Genomic DNA, 24044 nt, shown 5'->3' on the forward strand with positions numbered 1-24044 from the left:
CATAATTGGAATATCCCTCCTTGCCTATCTTTTTTCTGAATTGAAAAGTCCCAGGCACCTCTTAATCTATACTTTATCCAGCTCTGCAATAAAGGAAAGTACGTATGAGTCTCAAATGGACTCTTCATGTAGGATCAGGTGAACTCTAGTGTTTAAAAAGTCACTATGTGGTGGTTTCAACTGCCTAGAAAGGTGATTGTGTTCACCTGGTGAAATAGCTTGAGGTTTGGGGTGTAAGAGTGAATTTCAATATATTCAAAATGGTGTCTCAGCTTTCAGAAGTTTGAGGAAGAGTTTGTTAGTGTATTCTGGTTGGCTGGGTAACACATGATCTGGTCTGCTTAATGCCTGACTGGAAGACCTCATTCGAAGCTGATGTAACTTACTTTAAATTCCATGATAGAAAAACTGCAAATGTAGGAAAGAAATAAAATGTATTTTAGAAGGCAAACTATTGAATTACAGAGAAGCTGTTTTCAGTTCTCTGTGCACCAAACCAGGCATGATGAGGAAGGCCTGTGGCTGGATCTCCTGATGCCTTTTCTTTATTTCTAAGCAGCCATGAGGGACTACTAATCTAATTAGGAAGATAGTCAAGTGAAATTACTGCTATATGAGGTCCTCCATTTTTATCCTAAGACCTGTTTTGAGGACAGAGTGTGATTTAGATTGGGGAAACAGCACAACAGTCTTCTCACAGTGCCACTTCCCTGATCCAGTTAGCCCCCCACCCCTTGATTGCTTTGAAGCAAAAACAAACATGATCTGGTTGCAGTTTTTCTGTATTGTGTCTGTTTTGGCTGTAATTGTGACAAAGTAACAGAGAATCGTCTCTCTCTGCAGCTGAACTGAACCTGGATTTTGTCAGGTCTCTCAGGACTGATTGATACATTTGTGCTAATTAGAAACTGACTACTGTCCTGTGACTCATATGGCTATTTAAAACACAGCCACTTCCAATACACTGGATAGTCTCTGGAGAGCATCATAGTGACAAGAAAACAATTTAATGGAAATATCTTGAATAGAAGGAAGCCTTCTAAAGGCCATAAAAGTATGGTGTCTTTCTGATGTGACGCTAAGGAGTTATATGAACTTGTTCAAATGAACTTTTTCTTAAAATAATTACAATATGAGCAATAGGGAGATTGTTTTGATAGAGGCCGTTTCCACACACATTGAATAATCCACTTTCAATACGCTTTAGTTATCCTTTAGAAGTGAATTTTTTGTTCCACACATGGAAAATCAGTTACAAATGTTCACTAAAGCGTATTGAAAGTGGATTATTCAATGTGTGTGGAAACGGCCACAGTCTAGTTGTTTTGATACAGTCCAGTGGTATCAAGCTACAATAAAAATATAGTTTTTGATAGGAATTCCTCCATAAGGAAAAAGTTAGCAGTTTGGGGCTACTCTCTGATGAGGGGCTATAGATGGAAATGAAGAGCAAGATTCAAGTCTAATAGCACTTTAAAGACCAACAAGATTTCCAAGGTGTAAGCTTTTGAGAGTCAAGCTGCTTCTGTCAGATACAATTAGGAATAGAAATTCCTGAACCCTTATATTCCAGTCAGAAGTTGGGAGGGGCGTATCAAAGAAGGGAGTCAGGATCCAAAATACAATGCAAAATGTAATCAGCTTGCTTAGAGTAGGGGAGAAATGCATGGGGGTAGGAAATTAGCATCTGAAGTAAGATAAGAATACTATGTCCCTCCCCATTCAACCCTGGGTGAATCCTTTGTTCTGAATTTGTAAATGAACTTAAGTTCAGGGTTGGAGATGAATATCTCTTACATGGCATGTAGCACTTTTAATCAGTTCCAGGTGGTTCACTAGCTTCAGGCCTTCTTTGAAAAGAATGATTCAGCCTTTTTAATCCAGCACTTCAATTGCTTTCGGACCAGACTATTGCAGTGTGCAATATTAGGGGCTATTCATGAAGACTTGTACAGAGATTTTAAATGACTCAAAATACGGTGCAAAGCTGCTTGTTGGTGCAAATTTCAGTGATGATACCACACCAATCTTAAAAGCATTTCATTGGATCTCAGTTTGCATCCAAACAAAATTCAAAGTGCTGGTATTTACCAATAAAACCCCACACCTAGGATACCTAGGTAAGAGGAGAGCCTTCTTCTCTCAAACAAACATGCCTGTTCGTTAAGAGCTTCTTCAGAGGCTCTGTTCTGTGTGCCTCCGCTGTCAGGAGCAGATGAATGGATACTAGAGATAGTGCTTTTTCAGTTTAGGTACCCATATTTTTAGCAGTGTCCCCAAAGACACTTGTATGGCATAAACTTTACAGGTTTCCAAGCCAAGACATTTTCATTTTTAAGCATATGATAAAAAACTGGTGTATAAATATTTTAAATAAATAAATATCCTCCGTGGCTTTTAAAATTAATGTCCCTGTTTTAATGGGATATTTTAGCCTGACTCCTGCTACTGACCTGAGGTTGGTGGCATAGCGTGGGTTGCCCGCACCCGGGGCAAGGCAAATATTGTGCCCCAAACCCATGGACCATTAGCACTCCCTGAGTCCCTTCCACCAGTCCAGTACTGAGCTCCTTACCCCTCAAACACATGTACTGTATTTTAAGAAAATAGTGATGTAATTAAAGTAAAATGAATTTAATGCTAGTATACTCAAATCCAAACCTTTTTAAAAGAGTAGTACTTTATTTGCATTCATTGAAAACACATCCTTTTTGCATGGCTTATATTGTGGCTTCTTTGGGGGACTTAGAAAATATAGTATTTGTAATTTTAATCACACTTTCTTCCCACCCTCTCTGCCCCACTTCATTTTTTTTACTTAGAAAAGTAAAACAAGGCCATATTTTCTTTACATGGCCTTTATGTGTGAGACAGAACCCCCTACTTTGTGTGTTTTGGGTGGTGGTGGTATTAAATGACATAGGAACTACCCAGTAGGATCATACTTATCACAGTCAGTGTTTCCTCTAAGCGGTGCAATGTTGTGAGCTAAAAATTAACTTCATGAGCTGAAACAGCAGCTTGCATTAAAGTTTTGATTGCACTTCCTTTAAAAAATTATTTCAGTCAACAAACATGCAAAACATATAAGCATAAAAACATGAAATATAAACTACTTCAGTAATATGTTTTAACTTCTTTTTTAATTTCTTTTCCAGAACTTGGAAACATTGTCAATATTAATATTATTCCCAGTAGACATGTGCAGTTTAATTGTCATTTCCACACAAACTCATCCTGAGTTTTTAAATTACATCTTGTGCACAGTCAAGTTAAATTAAGCATGCTATCAACGGGACATACCAGCCCTGTTTCCAATGGACTACAGAGTTTAAATTATGTTGAAAAAAGTAACTGATGCACGATATGTGGTATGAAGGAATATCAGATACTTCTCTTTATACCTCTATAGAAATGTAACAAAGTACTCCTAATTTTAAGTAATACATATCATACTGAGAGCCAGTGTAGCCTACCTCACAGGACTGTTAAATAGAGGAGACGGATGTATACTGCTGTGATATCCTTGGTGGAAGGGTGGGTGAAAATGTAGTAAATAAAACAAATTCCAGAGCACTATCACACATAGAACACTATGAAATCCCTTAAACGTGAGTGTGAAAGAGAAAATAAACTTAGACTTGGTTTATATTTAGAAAAGAAATGAGTTTCTTTTTAGGAACTCAAAGCTCTGATGGGAAAGGAAGAGACATAGATCCCATCTACCTGTCTAGTCTAAGAATGAACACGGATGGGCAGCACAAGTCTAGCATCCATGGTGGAAGATGGAGAGAAGGGACAGAAGCATGACCAAGCCAGGAATAGAAGGATGCCAGGAGAGAGGAAGTCCTCAGAACAGCAATCTACACATCAAAGGATAGGCGAGCATTAAACAGTAAACAGATGCCCTGACCCTGATCTCTCTATCTTTCTAACTCTATGGTTTGTCCCCCTCTGAAACCTGAGGGAAAGGGGAAACTCTGTGGCATAGGGAGACTACACATGCAAAGAACCTCCATGTTCAGGGGCAGTCAGCCCCTGGAGGCACAGCAGTCATTATACCATATTTTTATCTTGTTCTGTTCAGAGCATGCCTGTTTCTTTCCCTGCAGTGTCAGGAATATGATGTACAAACTGATCCTCCATGAAATGGAATGGAATGTTTTTTGGAATGTTTTTTTGTTTTACTACTATTTCAGTTGTTATTACTTCCTTGAGTGATAAAGGAACAATTCCAGTTCTCAGAATGAGAGAATGTCGAGAATGTCTGGGATTCCTCTGGTCCCTCCCTGTCCCTTTACTGATGGGATCTCTTTTGAGACAGTTGAGAAATTCCTGGAGATTAGGGGGAGGGGTTCCTGGGTAGGTGAGTGACCTCAGCAGTTACAATGCTGTAGATTCCACCAGCCAAAACTGCCAAGTAATCTCTATGCTCTAGAGATTAGTTTTAATTCCAGGAGATCTCCAGCCACTGCCTGAAGTCTGGCAACCCGGAATCGTGGATGAAGTGAAGAAGCACTTTGGTCCCTGCAATCATGGTGCCTGTGGGACTACATCTCCCAGCATGCTCCTGGCCCAGCTGGCCCTCCAGCCAATGAAAGCCAGCAGCCCCGCACAGCAACCAATTAGGAGGCTGCAGTGAGGAGGAGGGAAGACGTGTGGCTGTTTGGCCGAGGTGCAGAGATTCAGCATGGGTGGTGCTTTGGCTGGAGAAATTTTGCACCTCTAAAAAGTGCTAAGAAGCTTGCGCCCAGGGCCGCCGCCCATCTCGCACTGTGCATGCTACCTCTATGCCTGAGGTTGTTATTAATTTGATGGTTAGGATGGCCATGTCCAGTTTGTTTTTATGTGCTATAGTGATTGTTCTAACTGCTTGGTTGATTTTTTTAAATTGTGCTATGGTTTAAATATCCAACGCAGTTAGATATTCCTATAGTAATGCAGGATACATCTTTTTAAAAAGAAATAAGATGCTTGATGAGGTTTCCTCAAGCAAAGTGTGGACCCTTATTGGAAAAGGGCAACAAAAAAAGGATCTGCTGCCAGCAGGGATGTTGAAAAAATGATTTGATAGCAACAAGGAGGGAGGAATCCCAAAGGGAGGAAATGATCAGTATGAAGGAGGCATAAGATGAGCTGAGGAAAAGAATGCTACAGAGACTATTTCATCTGATAATTTAGGGGACATTTGTGATTGTAGTGATGATGGAGTTGTTGGGCCAAAAACTAAATGGGAGGCTGTCACTGGAAGTCTTAGATGGAGGTCCAGGCCCTCTAAAAACACTGTCTTCTGCTTTCAAGCTTCTGGTAGTTTCAGATGGGGGGGGCATGTTGTTCTGCAGTTGAAGAGAAAGATCTGGGTTCTATAGCACCTTAAAGACCAGCTAAATTTCCAAGGTATCAGCTTTCAAGAGACCAGTTTCTGTTGGCCCTCCATGCATCTGACGAAGAGAACTGTGATTCTCGAAAGCTTATGCTACAATAAAATTGGTTAGTCTTAAAGGTGCTACTGGACTCTTTTTGATTTCGCTACTACAGACTAACACGGCTAACTCCTCTGAAAGGAAGCTTTGACTCTCAAAAGCCTCTGGTAGTGATTTATTTATAGCAGTAATAACTGTGCTTATACACTGCTCTTCTAGACAGATTAGTGCCCCACTCAGAGTGGTGAACAAAATCACTGTATTTTAATCCCACAATGCAGTTGGGGAACTGGGGCTGGGAGGAGTGGCTTCCCCAAGACCACCTACTGAGCTCATGGCAGTAGTGGGATTTGAACCAGAGAGTGCTGATCCACATCCCAACCACTATGCTACAGCAGAAGACCCCCAAAAGAAAGTTTTTCAAAATACAGGATTAAAACAGACAACAGATCAATAGAATAAGTAATAAAAAGTGGCACTTCAAGGGAAAAAAACATACCACACTGCACCCGTAGAAACATAATAATAAACAACCTGTAATCTAGGCAGCAAATATACCCGGCACATCAGGGCTGTGGTCATTTTTTAAAAAATCTGCAAATGTCCCATGCAAGTTCACAGATTTTTTTTTTAAAATCACATTCCTAGACCTTATGACTGCAGAGACAATGAAAAGTATACTGGCAGTGTTTGACAAAATCTCAGTTGCAGGGTGGAAGGAGAAGTTGAGCAGGACTTTATTATTTATACTCAGACTTTCCATAAACATTTCAAGCGCAAAAGTATCTTTGGAGCAGGATGGCTGTCTAATAATTTTTTGCTTCATTGCTTTTGCATTCCGGTTTTGTGGCTTCGGCACTTTTGTGGCTTTGGTTTCCCCTTCCATTTCTTTTTCTTCTGTTTTTAGTAAGCCACCTCTACAGTAGCCTTTTAGACCCATTATCTTTATCCTAGATGATTTTGGAACATGCAAACACCACAAACACTGGCTAGAACTCCATGTTTGATGACAAATACAGGATTCTCCACCCCATTGAATGGTAAAGCAGCAGTCATGAGGGAAGCATTTGTAAGGGAGAAGCAACAGGCAGGAGGCAGTTGCCTGCCTTTTGTTGCCCATGGCTTCCCTTTTCTCCTTAATCCTCATCTTGTCCCCCGCCACTTTTTTCATTAACCAACAAATACAGCTTGAAACCTTGACGAGCTGCCATATCAGCTCTAATAGTTGAGATGGTAAGCACATAGGGCATTGCATGGTTAAGTTCTTCTGTTTGCATCATGTTTTGATCAGAGCTACAGCTGCTGGCAGTGTAAACACCCATGTGCCAGAAGGCAAATGCATCTCACTGAGGTCATGTTTACACAGCTAGTTTCTGCAGCAGTGTGCAAAGAAGTTTTTCCTTTCAGTTTCCCTATCAGGCCCATAAATCTGAGCTCTTCCCCAGCCTTTTGACCCCTCCAGTCCTCTCACTGTGCTGAGTGTTCCTTTCCTGTTTACCCTGCATGCCATTTTATTGCCCAGTGGGATGTTTTCCTTTTAAAGTGCAGTGAGACGCCCTGCTTGTGTTTTTTCTCCAGCTCTACTGGGATCTGTTGGCGTCTTTTCAGGCGGACCATCCTGTTTTCAGACAAAGTTCCTGTCTTGCTGAGAACAATAATTTTTAGATGTTTTGAAGAGCTTGGGTTGAAATTTTTTAAAAGATATATGACGTTAAAATACCTCCATTCAAATATTTATTTGTTCCAAAATAGATTTTGATGAAGTTCAAGGTGTAAAGTAAACCTTAATGAATTTCACTAACACATTCTGTCAAATAATGTATCAGATGTCTGAATTCTTGAATTGAAACTAAGATAAAAATGATAACAAGAAACTAATGCCAGCAATTGCATGTTTCGAGTGAAGTATCCCATGACATGGCATTATGCTGCTATAACAAAGACAGCGCTTTTCAGGTTTTTTTTACAAATGATCTGGACTAGGGAGTGAAGGGATTACTCATTAAGTTTGCAGATGACACTAAACTGGGAGGAGTAGCAAACAACCTTGAAGACAGGCATAGAATTCAATGAGATATGAACCAACTAGAAAAGTAGACAGATTTGAATAAGATGTGATTTAACATGGATAAGTGGCAGGTTCTCCACCTGAGTAACAAAACTGCAAAACATGCACACTGGATGAGGGATATACCTGGGAAGCAGTGTGTGTGAAAATGGATATAGGTGGATAAGAAGCTAAATATTAGCAGTCAGTGTGATACAGCAGCAAAAAAGGTGAATGATTGAGGGGAGACATGATTATCTCTTTAAGTATAGTTACTGCGCTTAGTTCAAGGTATTGATTATCACTTACAAAACTCTTCACGGCCTTGACCCAGCATACCTACGGGACTGCAACGAACCACGAAAAGCATGGTTCATTTTTTCCCTGGTTCATGCTCATCTCTACTCCTGAGACCACAGTAGCCCTGTGGACCAAATGCCATTGGGCCTGAGATGCTAATGTGAAGAAGGGGAATCAGCAATATAGCCCCCACTTCCTTCTTGCCTTGATAGAGTCATTTGTGCTCAAAGAAAATCCACCAGAAGGAGAACAAAGAGAATTGATGTCGCCAGGTCCCTTCTCTATTCTGTTCCCCCCTTGCCCCATGGCATTTGCCCTCAGGGGTCCCATAACTCTGAGCACCAGCTTTTTGGAGGTCTCAGAAGACTGTTGAAGGAAATGGAGAAATCTGTATCTGTTTCATTTTTTGCTTGGGGATCATAGGGTCCAGTTCACTGAGCATGATACAGTCAAATTGAAGCACATGAAATTCCCAGTGATTGCAACAAGAACAATCTAAGTGCATGCTTAATTCTTCCACTAAATAGGAGGACTATAAGGTATGTAATATGGGTTTATTTGTTTGCATTCTACCTTTCTCGTGAAAATCCAGGCCTGCTTAGTTTCTGTTGCCATTGCCATATCACAGGTCTTCCAACCACATTCTGGAACCTTCAACTGGCTGGATAATTCTCAGCTTCTACCAAGTGGAGAATTTAAATATCTCTGATGTCAAAGCCATGCTCACTGGCCTGTTCATTTCAAAACTATTTCTGGAATATTTAAAATAAAGTGCCCCCTCCCCATACTACCTTATATTACTCATCCCAGTATTGGATTTAACAATAAATCATATGCAAAAAACCTTAGTATTTATATTTAGTTTCTGCTGAGTCCTTCAGTGACTCACATTTCTTCTGTTTTATTCCTTGCCTTTTCATAAAAATAAAATTGACTGATGAATTTGATATAATACTTTAGATTCATTGCAGGACATTTCCATTGCTGGTTTCATGGTATCCAAAAATGGTATCCAAAACCTTAATTTTTATTAGAATGTATCTTTTGATTGAACAGAACAATAGTACAATGGATACTTTGACTTTCTGATTCTAGAGCACTTCTATAAAATTTATTAGCTGCATTTTAAAGGAAAACCTGTTTTGATTGCTCTTTGGAAACTTGATGGTAATGGTTGATACACCCAGATTAATTATCCATGAGCTACCATCCCTAACAAACTGTACTGGAAACAAACTTTTAAACTGTCACAAATAATTTGATTTAGAGTAACATTCTCAAAGAGTCATAGTGTAGCTCTACTGAGCGATATAATTTTACAGGTCTTGACGATATTTTCACAAGAAAAGAAGTTCAACACCATGTATTCACAGCTCTGAATTACTTATAGGCAAGTGCTCATAAATCATGGTTTGGGTAATTAACTCAGCTTACTTATAGGCTCGTGTTTTTCAGTCCCCAACCTCCCTCTTAGATCTTCTCAGACAAAGTCAATACATCCAGCTGTATAAATAACTTCAGGCCAGCTACCACTTCCTGTGGATGAGTTAAAAGGTGGAGGGTATCCTCATCTCCTAAAAGAATAGGTGTGACCGATCAGTGTTGTTAACAGTACCAGTTGGGCATCACCTCAAGAAGCCAAAGGCATTAATATCTTCACATTTGCTGAAGGCTTAACAATTAAGTGGGCTCAACCCCACCCCCCCAAAAAAACTACAAATATCAGTGATGCCACTCAACTAATTTAAATTGGAACAGCACCACTAATTTCTAGTCAGCTGTCCTGCTTTATAGTAATTAGAGCTGACTGACAGCAATTGAACTATCAGCTTTCCTAAAACTTAATGGACTGTTGGCATTCTTAGATACACTCCTTTTTTATCTATTATTTGTTTAGAGATTGCATCCTGATCATGAGTTCCCAGTCATGCTTCTTCCCTGCCTCTCCCTCCCTATAATGACATTTTAGGTAAATAAGCTGGTACAATCTCCTGTAATGATTCAGCTGAATATTGTTATCCTTTAAACCAGGATAACAAAATCACCATGGAACCAAAATAGTCTAAAAGCCACAAGAAAAGAGGGAAATACCCAGTCAAGAAAAATAGGGGAAATCAGGATGAGAAAACAAAGAAAATAACAATGTGGGTCTACTCTGTTCTTAAATTTATCCTTCTTGGTTTTACATGGAGCTTAAGGTTGGCTGGGCTTGGTGCAACAGCCTAACTTCAGCTCTTGACACGAAGGAGAATTTTCAGTATTGGCCAGAATATAAGAGGCCAGTGGATAGGAAGTGTGGGGCTACGACCGATATAAATATTCCAACCCAGTAGTCTGCTTTCAGCAAATCACTGCTTCAACTTGGGGCTGATTTCTTGTTGTGGACTTCTTGTTGGCATTCCATGCTCAACAAACCATCTACACTTTAATTGCCTTGCACCCAGGGCTCATTTTGAGGGGGAACGCACAGGAATGCAGTTCTGATAGTTCTCCAAAGAGGTCACATGTCAGGTGGCCCCACTCACCTGTTTTTTGGCCATTTTGGGCCTATTGGAGCCTGGATTGGGGCCAAAACAGCCAGGATAGGTGATGTCAGGGGATGTGGCATATGCAAACCAGTTATGCTAATGACACACTTCCGGTGATGTCAAGAGGTATGGCATATGCTAATGAGGCATGCTAATAAGTTATGCTAATGAATTCCTGCAGCTCTTTTTCTATGAAATGGCCCCTGCTTGCACCTGACATTCTCTGCCCTCATAGCTGATGGGCTTTTAAAAATATTGGTAGCAGGGATATTGCTAAAGTGTTGTAGTGATACACTTACTACCATTTCATTTTTAAAACCCAGAAAAAAGTCTGCAGGTGGTGGTGGTAGGAATGTCAGGAGTGAGGGGTTGAGTGGGAACATGGCACCGAATGTTTGCAGGGAGGTTCAGAAATCCTCACTTTCCCATCCACTCTGTGTGGAAAACTGGTTTGACTCTGATGTTTCCAGAAACCTCAGAGCAAACCCCCAAGAAACAACAAAAGGTAGAACATAGACGGAGAACAATGTTGTGTGAATGCCACAAAAAATTCCATTCCTCTTTGAGACCTAGGGGAGAACAAAACTGCTGTGTGGAAAAGTGTCAGGGCTTGTGGCGGCCGCTGCTGGGCGGGGTACCAGTCTGACCGGCCCTGATGTCAAAGGGGTGCCAGGGATGCTGCAGGATCCTGCTCTGTGGAAGGAGGGGTGGTATACCTCACCCAGACTCCCTCTCAGTCCACTCACTGGCCTGCTCAACCTGTGCCACTCACTCCCTTTGATCTCCACCATCTCCTCCTTCATTGGCTCTCCTCCTTGCCCCCTCTTTGCTCTGCTCCAACTCTACTCCATTGCTCCTACCCAACCCAACCCACCCTGTAGGTGTGCTTCCCTTTTATCCCTTCAGCCTAGCCATGTGCCACCTGCCAACCACGCCTTCCTGCTGCTTTCCACCCATGGCCCTAGCTGGCCTAGGCAGCTGCACCTGTGCTCATTTGGCTGGAAGCACTGGGCAGGTCCACCTGTGCCTCGTTGGCTGGCTGTCCAGCCTCCCTGGCTGAGCTGATGGCTGAAGGCAGTCACAGCTGAGCCTCCTTGGCTGGCAGTCCATCTCCTCCCACAGAATGCCTCAGGCAGTTCCACCTGGAGCTGCTTAGCTCCTAGCATCCCCTGGGCTAGGTTACTGCTTTCCAGCTGGGCTGCAGGCTGGGACGTGGCTCTGAGCTGCTGAGGCTGCTTCTCCTCCCTGGCTGGTAAGGCTTCAGCTTGGCCCGCTGCTGGCTGCCTGTCCCCACTGTCTTGGCCCTCTCCATCTGCTCTAGCTCCCTCTGGGTTGCTCCCAGTCTCCTTACCTGGCCCCCTGGATTCTCACTGGAGGGTGGGGCTGGCTGGCCTCCACCTGCCCCTTCTAACCCTCTGAGGCTTGGGAGTATTTTCCCTTCCCCCTGTGGCTGGCTGGGGCTTGGGAGTCTCTTCCCTTCCCCCTGTGGCTGGCTGGGGCTTGGGTGTCTCTTCCCTTCCCCCTGTGGCTGGCTGGGCTTGGGTGTCCCTTCCCTTCCCCCTGAGGCTGGCTGGATCTGGGTCTGGCTGTCTGCTGAGGCAGCTGGGTTGCTGCCTCCCGGGGGCCTCCTGTCCTCTTCTCCAGGTAAGTCCAGGGGCTGGGCTGTAGACCCCGGACAAAAAGTTCACTTGCTGTGCAAATAAATTCCTCTCAGGAGACACTGATGAAAGTGACAGTATGTGGGGAAAGAGACCAAGAACAATCGGTACAAGGACACAGTTTTGTTGGAAAGCCTTCAAATAGGGATTCAGAGAAATTCACAGTACTATGTATATTGTTCTGGAAGGATCACAGGTGGCTGAGAAGCTATGTTGGACAAATGACCTTCCCAATAATATTTTCTAAGCACACTCTTGTTCAGTCAATAAAGGCAAGGCAGAGTATTATAGAGTGTAAAGTTTTCTCTCTCTATGAAATGGGATGATAAACATTTTCACAGATATCTGAAAAAAAGATTATACAGAAGCAGAGTCCCATTAATTGGCCAGGGACAGGCCTAGCTAAAGAGTGTGTGCATATGGTAGAGCTCTCCTGCTAGGAAACTGTCCCATTCAAGGAGGAGTTCAGGAAATGCAAATTAGGAGTGTAAAAAAAAGCAAGTATCTTCCCATAGGCACTGTTCCCATGGCCTCCCCTGTCAGCCATATGGTACAGCTACTGTGTAATTAGTATTTCTACAATGAAAATAATTTGAAAGTGTCTAAAATCTAGTTATTTTCTAACTCTTTAAAGTGAGACACTATTGAACTCCTGGTGAATCGACACCTTAACTGGTCATAAATGTTAACTACTGGATTGAATACTCAAAAGTTGTGATGGAGCTCCCTAGGAGGAAACCATCCCAGGGCCGTTTCCACATGGCTTACCTGATTCTGCAAAATAGCGAAATCTCGCGAGAAGACGCTGTTATTGCGCGAGAAGACGCGATAACAGCGTCTTCTCGTGAGATTTCGCTATTTTGCAGAATCAGGTAAGCTGTGTGGAAACGGCCCTGGTGTGCAAAACATTTAATCTTTCCTTTCACAGGGGCAGTTGTCAAGCATGATCCAAACGTTCATGCAGACATCCGCAGAATGCTGCCCATCACCACCTCCTCTCCTACAGGAAAATGTGGACACCACAACCTACCTGAGGCAAACCTTCAAATTCTTTTGGCTTGCTACAGGAAGGATTTTGAGGCTGATGTGACTTTTGCTAAATATAGTCACAAGAAATCTTTAACTGCTGCATTGAAAGCAGGATACAGGAGCTGCTAGCAGCAGGGAAAAATAAAGTCCAACAAATAACCATCCCTGTGGATCAAGAGCTCAGAAAGGGTTTCTAGTAGCTGTAAACCACCCAGCTCCATTTACAGAATGCCAGATTTAACTTCATGAATGGGCATAGTAGAGCCACAAACATCTTGGCAATTGAAAGCACCTGGAAAGGTCAGCATCCCAGGTGGGATGTGTAAGTTTAGAAAGGACAGCCTTTTATTGCACATCTGTGAGACTGTGTTGTCCCACTGGAGGGAAAGCTCTTCTGAAAGATGTGTCTGATATCACTTTTTACTGCATAAGGATGACTATACTTGACAATATATTCGGGGGGGGGGGGTGTCTTAGTGATTCTTGGCCCCTGGGCAAAAGGTCAGGATAGGGCCCAGAATCACAGACACACAGAGACACAACCGCTGGGCCACCCCAGTCACAAGCAGACTCTGTGCAAGGTGGGTACATGCACACGACACGACACGACACGACTGCTGCTGAGCTGGGCTGCTTCTTGAGCTCTGTGGGGGGAAAGCAGGCATGGGGGCTGCTGAGCTGGCAAGCTGCACCTGAGCCCAGAAGGGGTAGGGGCACGTGTCTGCCACCAAGCCAGCTGCTGCCCAAATTCCAGAGGGTGCTGCTCAAACCCTAGGAGAGATGGACTTGCATGGGCACTGCCAGCTACCTGACAGCTAGAGAGTGTGGGTGCAAGCAGCAGTGAGATCTGCCTGCTCTTCCTCTTCTTTCCCCCATCCATTGATAGGCAGGGTATAAATATCTAATGAAATGAATAAACATCAATGAGACGGAACCTGCCAATTATTAGGAATGGTTAGCTTCATTAACTCTGAACCAACAGCTGCCATCCAGCTTCCATTCTGGCGCCTCTTTCTCTCTTCTCCTGGGCACCGAGACCATCTCCTCCTTGCCAGTCACACGTGGCTGACAAAAGAAGTTTCTGAACATTTCCAACACAAAAGCCAAGAGGCAGCAGAGAGGGAGCAGGATAGCACACAAGTTGCATGGTGTGTATGTTTGAAATATTTACTCTTCATGTGGGCATTCCGGTGTGCTGAGTACTGATACTGTACGCTTGCTCTTGTTGTAACTACTTGAGTTTGCTAATTTGTCTGGTGGCCAATTGCTTGTATTTTACCTCATAATAACTTTATTGCTGATTTAAACTTAAGCTAGCAGTTCTTCTAGACAGGTGTTAGAACTGATAGGAGGAATGTTTTCTCTACTGTGAATCAGGGATGATTTGGAACATGAGTCACATTCACACTGACATTCGTATAGATACCTGTATCCTCTGATTCCACAAGTAGCACATCTGACAGACAGGTCGAAAACAGGTCTCTACTGGCACCATAATAAACATGAAACAAAGGAATGTTACAATTTTTTCTCTCTCCTTGCAGGTACTTAATCCTGAGCATGACCAGAAGCACAAGCTGAACATCAAGAGCAAAAGAACTCTTGGCCCATGGTTCCCAGTATGGGACCTAGAATAGCCAGCTCAGAGAATTAGGGCCTGCTTAGAATGTGTTTGTTTTCTTCCTTTGCCTTTTTAATTGATTGTTCATACTGGTTGATTTGGACTGGTTGATTTCGGTAAGCTTATTTGAGTCCATCGGAAGAGAAAATCCACACAGAATTACTCAAACAAAGTTTCTCATTTTATGAGATGCTTGAATGAAGATGTTCTCAAAAGACCGGGCAAAACGTCATAATGTTCATGGCTGTGGCTAATGTTGCTGTTGCTTATGAATGATACAGTATAGTAGATCTCCTGTCGTTCTTGCTTTGAAACAGTTCTCTACTTGGCCTTTACTCCTATCTTGTAGACTGAACTCCCCAACCTTTTTGAGCCTGTGGGCACTTTTGGTATTCGAATACAGAGTGGTAGGCTTAACCCCAAAATGGCCACCATGGGAGGCAGAGACACACAAAGAGGAATCCTAAATGCAGGGTGCAAGTGGAGTAATTGTATACTATGTTGACAACACTATGCTGACAACTTCAGCAGGGTAGCCATGTTGGTCTGTAATAGAAGAGCAAGATTTGGGTGCAGTAGCACCATAAAGATCAACTAGATTTCCAGGGTATGTGCTTTCAAGAGTCAGAGCACCCTTCATCAGACAACTATTTCTAGAACAACAATATTTTAATCTGCACAGTCAATCATGGCCACGTCCACATGCTCTTAAAGGGACAGCCCACTCACCAAACACTGGCAGCTTTTCCCCAGGAATCCACATTGTTCTGTTTGCAAAACAGCTGCAGGTCATTTGGCTTCCATGTTTTCAGCACCTTTTTTGGGAGTGAGTGCATTCCCAGAAAAGGCACCAAAAATATGGAAGCCAAACGGAAGCCAAATGGCTCACAGCTGTTTTGTGAACAGAGCCCTGTGGATTCCTGGGGAAAAGCTGCTGGCATTCAGTGAGTGGGCCATCCCTGTAAGAGTGTGTGGAAACAGCCCACATCTTCAATGGCCAACCAGAAGGCCTGCTGGGCAGGAGTGCCACTTGGCTATGCCCACTTTCTAAAAACACTTGGTGGGCACCAGGAAAGGCATCAGTGGGCTCCAAGGAGCCCACAGACTCTACATTGGGGACCCCTGTTGTAGTAGATCATATGAAAGACTACTAATTAAGTGGGCTGGTTTTTTTTAAGGAAGAAAGAAAAGGCAGCAAGAATCTATAAGGAAGGTTTCCTTTCATATACTAGAAATATTAAAGTATCTCAGACAGAAGAAACATTAAAGCTTAGTTCATTAGATCATGAAAATCAATGATTTGTCATGTTGGCACAAAGTCAATCTAGAAGAACTTGCCTGCTCTTGTGTAGCAGATGGAAGTCTGGCCTTGCAGAACCCTGACCATTCAAGAAACTACAGCGCCAAAACTCAGAGAAGCCCAAGCAGCCAAACGATTAAATTTGGAATCCGTTTGCACCAAATAGCAAAGATCTTGAAAATGTGGGGACAGGAAAGCTTATTTGGAATTTTTTACTTCTTCAGTAATTCATCAGAATTCACAGTATTTTTCAACCTTACCTTGAATAAGGATTGAAGTTTTAAAATTCCAACTGTTTTCAAATAGTCATTTTCCCCCAGCTCTAATATACTTACCTAAAAAATATTTCAGACAGAAAGGGGGAGGGGAGAGAGATTCTCTTTTACCTCCTCCCTCTTCCTTTTTAGCCAGTTTCAATATATCCTGCAAGAAGAACTTCCTTTGTTCTCATCTTGGCTGCTGAATACAAACAACAGTACCAATGAAAGAAAGAAAAAAACCCAAAAGAAACAAAAGAACATGAACAAAAGAAAGTTATAGGATATATTCTCATAAACTTCTTAAGTAGTGAGAGGTAAGCTAATATTAATTCCCTATTTGGCTCTGCCCCATATTTATCACAACAACACTCTGAGGTAGGTTATGCACAAAGAGAATGACCGGTCCAGGGTCACTATGCAAACTTCATGATAGAGTAGGGATATGAACCTGAGTCTCCAAAGTCCACATCCAACCAGTATACCCCTTTGGTTCTGCGGACTAGTTATGATACAATAGAATTAAGATATAATAGAGTCAAATGCAAAAATGAAACAGTACAAGCAAAAAAATCTATAAAATACCGAATAAATGTGCTTGGAATTCCAGCTAAGCAGATGCAAACGCTTTCAAATATACGTCCGTTTATTTTCATGGGAAATGACAGGAGTGTTTTCTGGAGGACTGGCCTTGACAGTCTGTTACAGCAAAAACCAAGTAAGAGGCCTTGTAGCACCTTCTGGCATCCTTTTTTTATGATTTAGGACCTGCTTTCTCAGATGCCTGAGGTGACTCCTCTGTTAGCAGACATATACACAAATGAAAAGAGTTGAACATCCCAAAAGCCAGAAATTTGGAGTTGAACATTATTATTCAAAATTTAAATGTGATCAAGAAAAGCACAGAGAGCATTCACAACAGCTGTAACTGGTGACAAATGTAATCTCTCTAATTTTCTTGAACTGATTAGCATCTCGCATGGCCAAGGCATCTTTGGTCTTTCTTTGGGCCTTGGAAACAGCAACCAAATTTCTCAGGCAATTCTAATTCAAGAATATAGAATAGGTTTATCCCCATTTGTGATTTCAGGGAGTTTTTATATAGTGTGTCTGTTGTTTTAAAAATCATTTTCTTATAGGAGAGGAAATGCAACATATTGAGATAATAAATTAAACTTTAGTAAAATGTTCCTCAAGCCAATTAATAGATGCTTAGATAGAAGATACATTTTTCATTTGAACATTTTTGTTTAGAAGAGAAACTCTGTTAGGCTGCTGCAAATGTCATAAGTTCTTAGCTACTCTGACACTTATGTAACTGCTCTATACAAACACCCACATGCCGGAATAGACCTAAACCACCTAAAATGGCATATGTGAGTCACCAAGCATTTCTGTTATGCAAAATTCTGCCCAAAATCTTATCCCCAGAAAGGACTGACAATGGCAAGCGTGAGGAGTGGGTGAAAATAAAGAACAGCCTTGTAGCACCTTGTGTCACTTTATATGGCCTGAAGTATGAAAAACCTACATTATCTTTTATTTTATTTACTTCTTTTATACCCCAATGTGACCCAAGGTGGCTTACATAATTCATCATTTTGTCCTCAAAACAACCCTGTTAGGTAGGTTAGACTGAGAGATTTTGACTGGCCCAAGGTTACCCAGTGAGCTTCCATGGCTGAGCTGGGATTCAAAGCTGGTTCTCCGAGATCCTAGTCTGACCCTCTAGCCACTCCCCCGCACTGGCCCCATCTGCCTTTCAAGCATAGTCTGGTCATAGAGGGGCAGGGGCAAGGCCAGTGGTGGTGGGCCCCTGTTTCAAGACAATCTCAGTGCTCTCTCTTTAATGTTCTTCAGGCTCCATTCATGAGTTTGCACCTGCACATGAAGCAGAATAAGCAACTAGAGTGGATAGCAGTGGTTCAGACTACAAGTGGGGCATGCCACATTGGAATGATTTCCTAAGGTTTTTAAAAAATTTTTAAATAAAATTATGTCTCACTTCTCCCTTTTACGGTAACTCAAAGCAGCTTCTCACATCATTCTCCCTTCTTCTGCAATGTCCTCAAATCAACCCTGTGAGGTAGGTTAGGTTGAGAAATTGTGATGGGCCCAAGGTCACCCAATAAGCTTCCACAGCAGAGTAGAGGTCCAACCACTATGCCACACTGGCTGTTTATATAGGAAGACAGATTCCAACTTGTTGCTCTGGTTTTCTATTTGCATTTTAATGTAGGTGAGCCTTAAGAAATGCAACCCCCTACATGAAGTCTCCAGCAGTTTTTGCAGGTACCCAAAAGTCTTATCACCTCTACCCAGACAGTGTGGGAAAGGGTGCTGAACCATTTGCTTACATACATTTGTATGACTCCAGCTCAACATTGAGCTGTGTCGCTGTAATGTTGCCCTTTAGGCCTTCAGTCCCATCTCTTCTATACACAAAATTGTTGACTGCTCATTTCTTAAAACTGCCTCAGCTCTCATGGTGACCAATCATACAAGGCACACTTTCAATCACTAATTGGACATTCGGATGACTTTCACCATGCAGTATCACTGCCTCCCCCACAGATGCCATTGGCTGACATGTTCTGAGGTCACAGTAGAGCCTTGCAGGCAATGGTGTCATGGGATGGCTTACACAGCTACCACTGGCTTAGCTGCTTTGGTTTCCAGATACAAATGATTAATGGCAACAAAAGCAGCAACAACAATAATATACAAACTTAAGAGATTTTTGTTACAGACCTATGAAATCTTACTGAATACCTGCTTAGAAACAATGAAAGACATTAAAGTTGTGTGCACTCATACTAAATGATGCTATTATATGTAAAAATCTGGTGCAAGCACCCAAGCTGTAAATTAAGAATGGCCGAATCCACACTACCTATTTGATTCCATGGCTTTTTCGCAAGCGGTGCGCTATTCACGCAGATACTCACACGCTTTCCCATTCCGCATGTTCCCCGCCATCACCGCGCCACTATTGCGCCTTCCCTCCAAACCACATGATATTCGCGGAAATCCATTTTCTTCCCTTTTTTTAAAACAGTGCATAATGGTCGGTATACCGGTAAACCAACCCTAGTGAGCAGCGGTTTGCGCGGGAAAAGAAACGGTCACCGGAGCATGCGCATGTCGCACGGGAACCGTTTCCCTATTGAGTTCCCCAATTTTCAAGAGTCCAAGGTGCTAAGCTGAGCAATCCTGTATTTCCAACAACGGTCGTCTCCAGTGAACGGCAGGTGCGGGAAACAAATTCAAGATATCGGTATACCGGATAATTGACCCCTTTTTAAAAAAAAAAAAAGGAAGTGACGTGCGCCGTCAATTCTGACGGCAGAGGATGGAACCGCCCACAGTAACGCTGTACTTGGTGGCGTGTGGAGAACTGATTGTGCCATGAAGACACACCGGAAGGGTGGATGTGAGGATGCACAGCCTGGTAGCGGAATAAAGGCGATTGCCCCAACAGCGCAAGATAAGCGGAAGATGAGTGAGTGTGGATTTGCCCAATGATTATGGCTCTCCATTTTTTATTGCCTGTAGCATATGGTGGAATGAAGCAAATATTGGGACAGGTTCATATCACATTTCAGCATGTCATTCTACATGTAGCAGGGGACATAAGGAAGAGTCTGCATCATGCCACCGTCCCATGTGCCTTATGCATGCACATTGGTACATAACATTAGTAGGCCCAAGCCACCTTGTAGGGTTACAAGGCCAAGCCTGGCAACTGGCAGGAGTGCTGGAGGCAGGGACGAGGGAGCATGCGTGTGATGCTGGTGACATTGCTCATGTCACAGTATCACTTCCAGGTAGGACTACCTGTCCCCTGGTGGGGTCAGGGAATGCCCTGCTCTCAGCCTCTGCCCCTTGCCACCACTCACCTGGCTGGGGGGGAGGCCCTGGGGAATGGGCCTGAGAGGCAAAAAACGTCCGGGCCAGCATGCAATGAGCATGCTCCCCACCATGGACATGACAACATGACTTCCTCAAGTGACATCATCCACCCAGCGGTGGACATGCTCCCGCACTTTATTGGGCCAGAACTTCCAGAAGTAATGTCATTGCACCTGCTGGGAGCTCACATGTGCTTTGCGTGCATGAGAGGAGAGAGGCAAGGTGAGTGCCAGGTCCCCACTCCTGCTGGCAGGGAAAGGGAACCTGTCAACCCTACTTCTGAGTACAACCCGAACGTGACATTGCAGTGTTGGGGTGGGGGGAGTCACTGTTTTTAAAATTTTATTATTCTCCCACCACAGTTTGGAGCGGTGGTGGGCAATGAGGCTTGCCGGTAGGAAGCTTCCCACTGTAGCAGGAGGCCTGGCAAGCTTCTCTCCTGATCTTTTTGCCAGAAAAGCAGAAGGGGGGAAGGGCCTCTCCAGCACCTGCCCCTAGTCCCCTGCCATAATATCATATGCTGGAGGTGGTAGCAACTGTCCCCTTTGACAGATGGTTCCAGCCTGCATAGCCTGGTTGCAACTGCGCCATATTCAAGCTAGCTGGGATATGATTCCCTGAGTTCAGAAATGTAGTGAAGTGCCCAAGCCAGATGTTTAAAGCCCCAGGGCTCGTGCATATTTTAAAAATTGCCTTTTGGCTAAGCTGGCCATATTGCACAGGCAAAAGAACATGGAGGGAAATCAACCTTTATGTAACTCTTCTGGCACTCAGCCACTATATTAATATAAACTGAGAAAAATGGACGGTTTCATGAGCCCAGTGGTGTGCTGTGCCATCCCTAATAGTGTTTGTCATAAAACGTTACTTGCTGCATAGCCCATAAAATCTAAACACAGTGAAAGCCTGTATAAACTCAGAGCATCCATTCTTTCCAAGAAACTTGTGAGCAATTGACTTTGGCATTACATCTCCTAAGTGTCTGACCATCCAACAGGGTTTTGTACTTTCCATAGGGTGCCTGTTGAATTTTTTAATTTTGATTTTATTTTATTGCACTTATACCTTGTGTTTTTCCCCAGCAAGGACTCAACGTTATACGGACATTCTTTCCAGCGCCTTTCAAATCCCTATAGATTAGCCAGAAGTGAAAAGAAAAGTTATTCTACCAGGGATGACAACTTAATTGCTTCCATTTTGGAACTATGACGGAAGCGTCCTGGATGGGGTTTCCAGGGATCCAGCAGCCCAAACCCTGAGACTCAAAGGGTAAGGCCTGGTGATGTCGCATCAAAAGGCAATGCTAATGGTAGTGCCTCCACATACCACTAGGAGTCATAGCACGTGGTTTGCCGCCTAGCGTTGAGGGTGGGAGAGAGAAGGGGGGTTCAAACAGACACAGACCACACCAGTGCTTGGGGAAAACATGGCCACAACTTTATTGACAGCAGCAACAGAGGAGTATTGGCGCAGCATGTGGATCAGATCCCAGAAGACATCGGCTGACCCGCCTGCCAGCCGATGGACCTCAACCCCCCCCAGACCCCGGCTGGGGGGAGGGAGCACCGAGGAGTGGCATTTGGGGGGAGATCACCTGGGTGTACACCCCTGAGTGAATCCCCTGCCACCTGGGAGTGAGGATGCCGTGGCAGCCCCCGAGCTGGGCATGCACCCCCAAGCCTCACTCCCAAGACTCCTTAAGGGAATCCCCTAACGGGAAGCCTGGGGCACGGCGGCCCCCAGCTTCCCCCAAAAGTGATCTGATCCAATGCCCACCACCACAAGAGCCACAAGTGGCTCCCGCCAACACTCCTATTGCTGGCACCAGCCCAAAAGGCCATCCCGCAAGTCCTGCAACCAAATGTCCTGCCCCCAGCTGGACAGGTGAACACTGTCAGGGGCGAAGAGGGGGTCAATGCGGAAGGAAATGTCCCAATGCATAATGAGGCGGCCGCCGGCCTCCGTGATGTATCGGCCCATGGCGCGAGCCACTCTCTGTCTGATTCCGTCGACCTTCTTAGGGCACCGGGCCCCACGCCACACCCGTCTCTGCAGCAAGTCCGACCAGAAGAGGGCCGTCCGGGGGAAAAGGCCCCGAAGATGTTCCAAATCTGACTGCATGGCACGTTGCAAGTCCGGCCCCTCGCGCTTGCCCAGATCGTTCTCACCGAGCTGGATGACTAACGCGTCCGGAGGCCCCAGCCGGCGGGTCTGCCGAATAAGCATCGGCCGAAGAGCCTCCCAGAGCATCCTGCGCACGCCCATCCAGCGGATCCGCAGGTGATCATCCAGGCCCAGGTGGCTGCCCCAACCAGATGACGCCGCATACTTCCCGGCCCAATGGACTATGCTGTGTCCACAGATCCACACCACCTTCCTCGTCCCTGCAAGAACAAAAATGAACAAAACCACAACGTTAATGACCGACCGCCCTGCCGGGGCGGATGTAGGCCCGGAAGGCCCTGGACCGCCAGCGCCCGAGGGCCATGATGTCCCTGTCCTGCATCCCAATGCTGGCGGCCACGGTGGCGGCCCCGATGCGGAAGGAATGCGTGCTGAACTGCAGGGGGGGAAGACCGGCGGCCTCAAGGCAGGACCGCAGCAGGGCGGCGAACTGGTAGCGGGTGAGCGGAGAGAGATCCCTGTGAATGAGAAAGGGGCCCCGCAGAGGCGGACGGATGTCAATGTAATCCCCCACAGCTCGCACAGGGCAAACCGCCCCCGGCTGGGCGGCCCGTAGGACTAAGGTGACCCCTCTCCCCCGCTGATCCGTCTTCGAACGCCTGATGTTAATGGACACGCGACGGGGGGACCAGGAGACATCCGAGAGGCGAATAGCCCTGCCGCTAGGATCATCCTGGGATCCAGCCACCAGCTCGCCCACCCTCAGGGCCCCGAAGAATGCGATGGTGAAGGCTGTGTGGAACAGCTGGGCCTCGAAGGAGGACCAGCAGCGGCCGGGAAGGGCATCCAGGATGCGGCGCAAAATGGGGAGTGAGATGGGGCGTCTCCCATCAGGAGAGGGGGGGGACAGCCTGGCCCACCCATCCACGGCCCGGCGGGGAATGAAGCCACGGCATGGGTCGGGAAAACCCAGCGCCTTGCAGAAGAAAGAGACTGCGGCTAAGTCTCTCCGCATGGTGCGGGGGGCCCGCCCCAGCACCCGCAGGTGGGCCAGGTACTGGAGCACCTGATCCTCGGAAGGGGGCAGGAGGCCCGCCTTTTCCACCCCCCAGGTGAAGCTTGCAAAGCGCTCCATAGCCGCTGAGTAGGCCTTGAGCGTGGAGGGCGCCACCGAACCAAGTACTCCCTGCATCACGATGTCACGCCAGCCAGCCACAGCTCCTCTGGGAACGGGTTGGGGGATCGCTGAGCCTCCGGTGCCAGCTGGAAGAACCTCTCCATCTGGAATCGAGACAATGCGTCTGCGAGGGCGTTATCCACACCTGCTACGTGACGAGCTGAGAAACTTATGTTAGTGGCAAGACAGATTAGAACGAAACGGCGAACCAAGCGCATCACCCGCTCAGAGCGGGAGGACTGCTTGTTGATGACCCTGACCATGGCTTGGTTGTCGCACCAGAATACGACCCGCTTGTCCCTCAAGAGGTCCCCCCAGATTGAGACGGCCACTAGGATGGGAAAGAACTCCAGGAATGTGAGATCCCGTAGGACCCCAGTGCTTTCCCACGAAGGCGGCCAACGCTTGGCACACCACCGTCCTCAAAAGAAGACCCCGAACCCCAGGCTCCCGGCTGCGTCCGAGTGAACCTGGAACTCGGAACCGATGTCAAGGGGGTCCTGCCACAAGGAAACCCCATTGAAACTGGACAGAAATCTGAGCCAGACTTCCAGATCCGCCTCGATGCCTTTGGTAAGGCGGATGTGGTGGTGGGGAGAGCTCACTCCCCGGCAAGCCATGGAGAGCCGTGTGCAGAAAGCCCGCCCCGGGGAGACCACCCTGCAGGC

At 45.2% G+C, this 24044-nt stretch overlaps 1 protein-coding gene across 1 annotated transcript; it reads right to left on the reverse strand.

The window, feature by feature from the left end:
- Window positions 1–22491: 22491 nt before the first annotated feature.
- Window positions 22492–23334, reverse strand: LOC129335322 (integrase/recombinase xerD homolog). The gene has a single exon (XM_054987757.1). It carries the CDS (start codon window positions 23332–23334, stop codon window positions 22492–22494), a length of 843 nt encoding a protein of 280 aa, XP_054843732.1.
- Between the last annotated feature and the right edge of the window lie 710 nt (window positions 23335–24044).

The sequence above is a fragment of the Eublepharis macularius genome, chromosome 9 (assembly GCF_028583425.1).
Source record: "Eublepharis macularius isolate TG4126 chromosome 9, MPM_Emac_v1.0, whole genome shotgun sequence".
Taxonomy (NCBI): domain Eukaryota; kingdom Metazoa; phylum Chordata; class Lepidosauria; order Squamata; family Eublepharidae; genus Eublepharis; species Eublepharis macularius.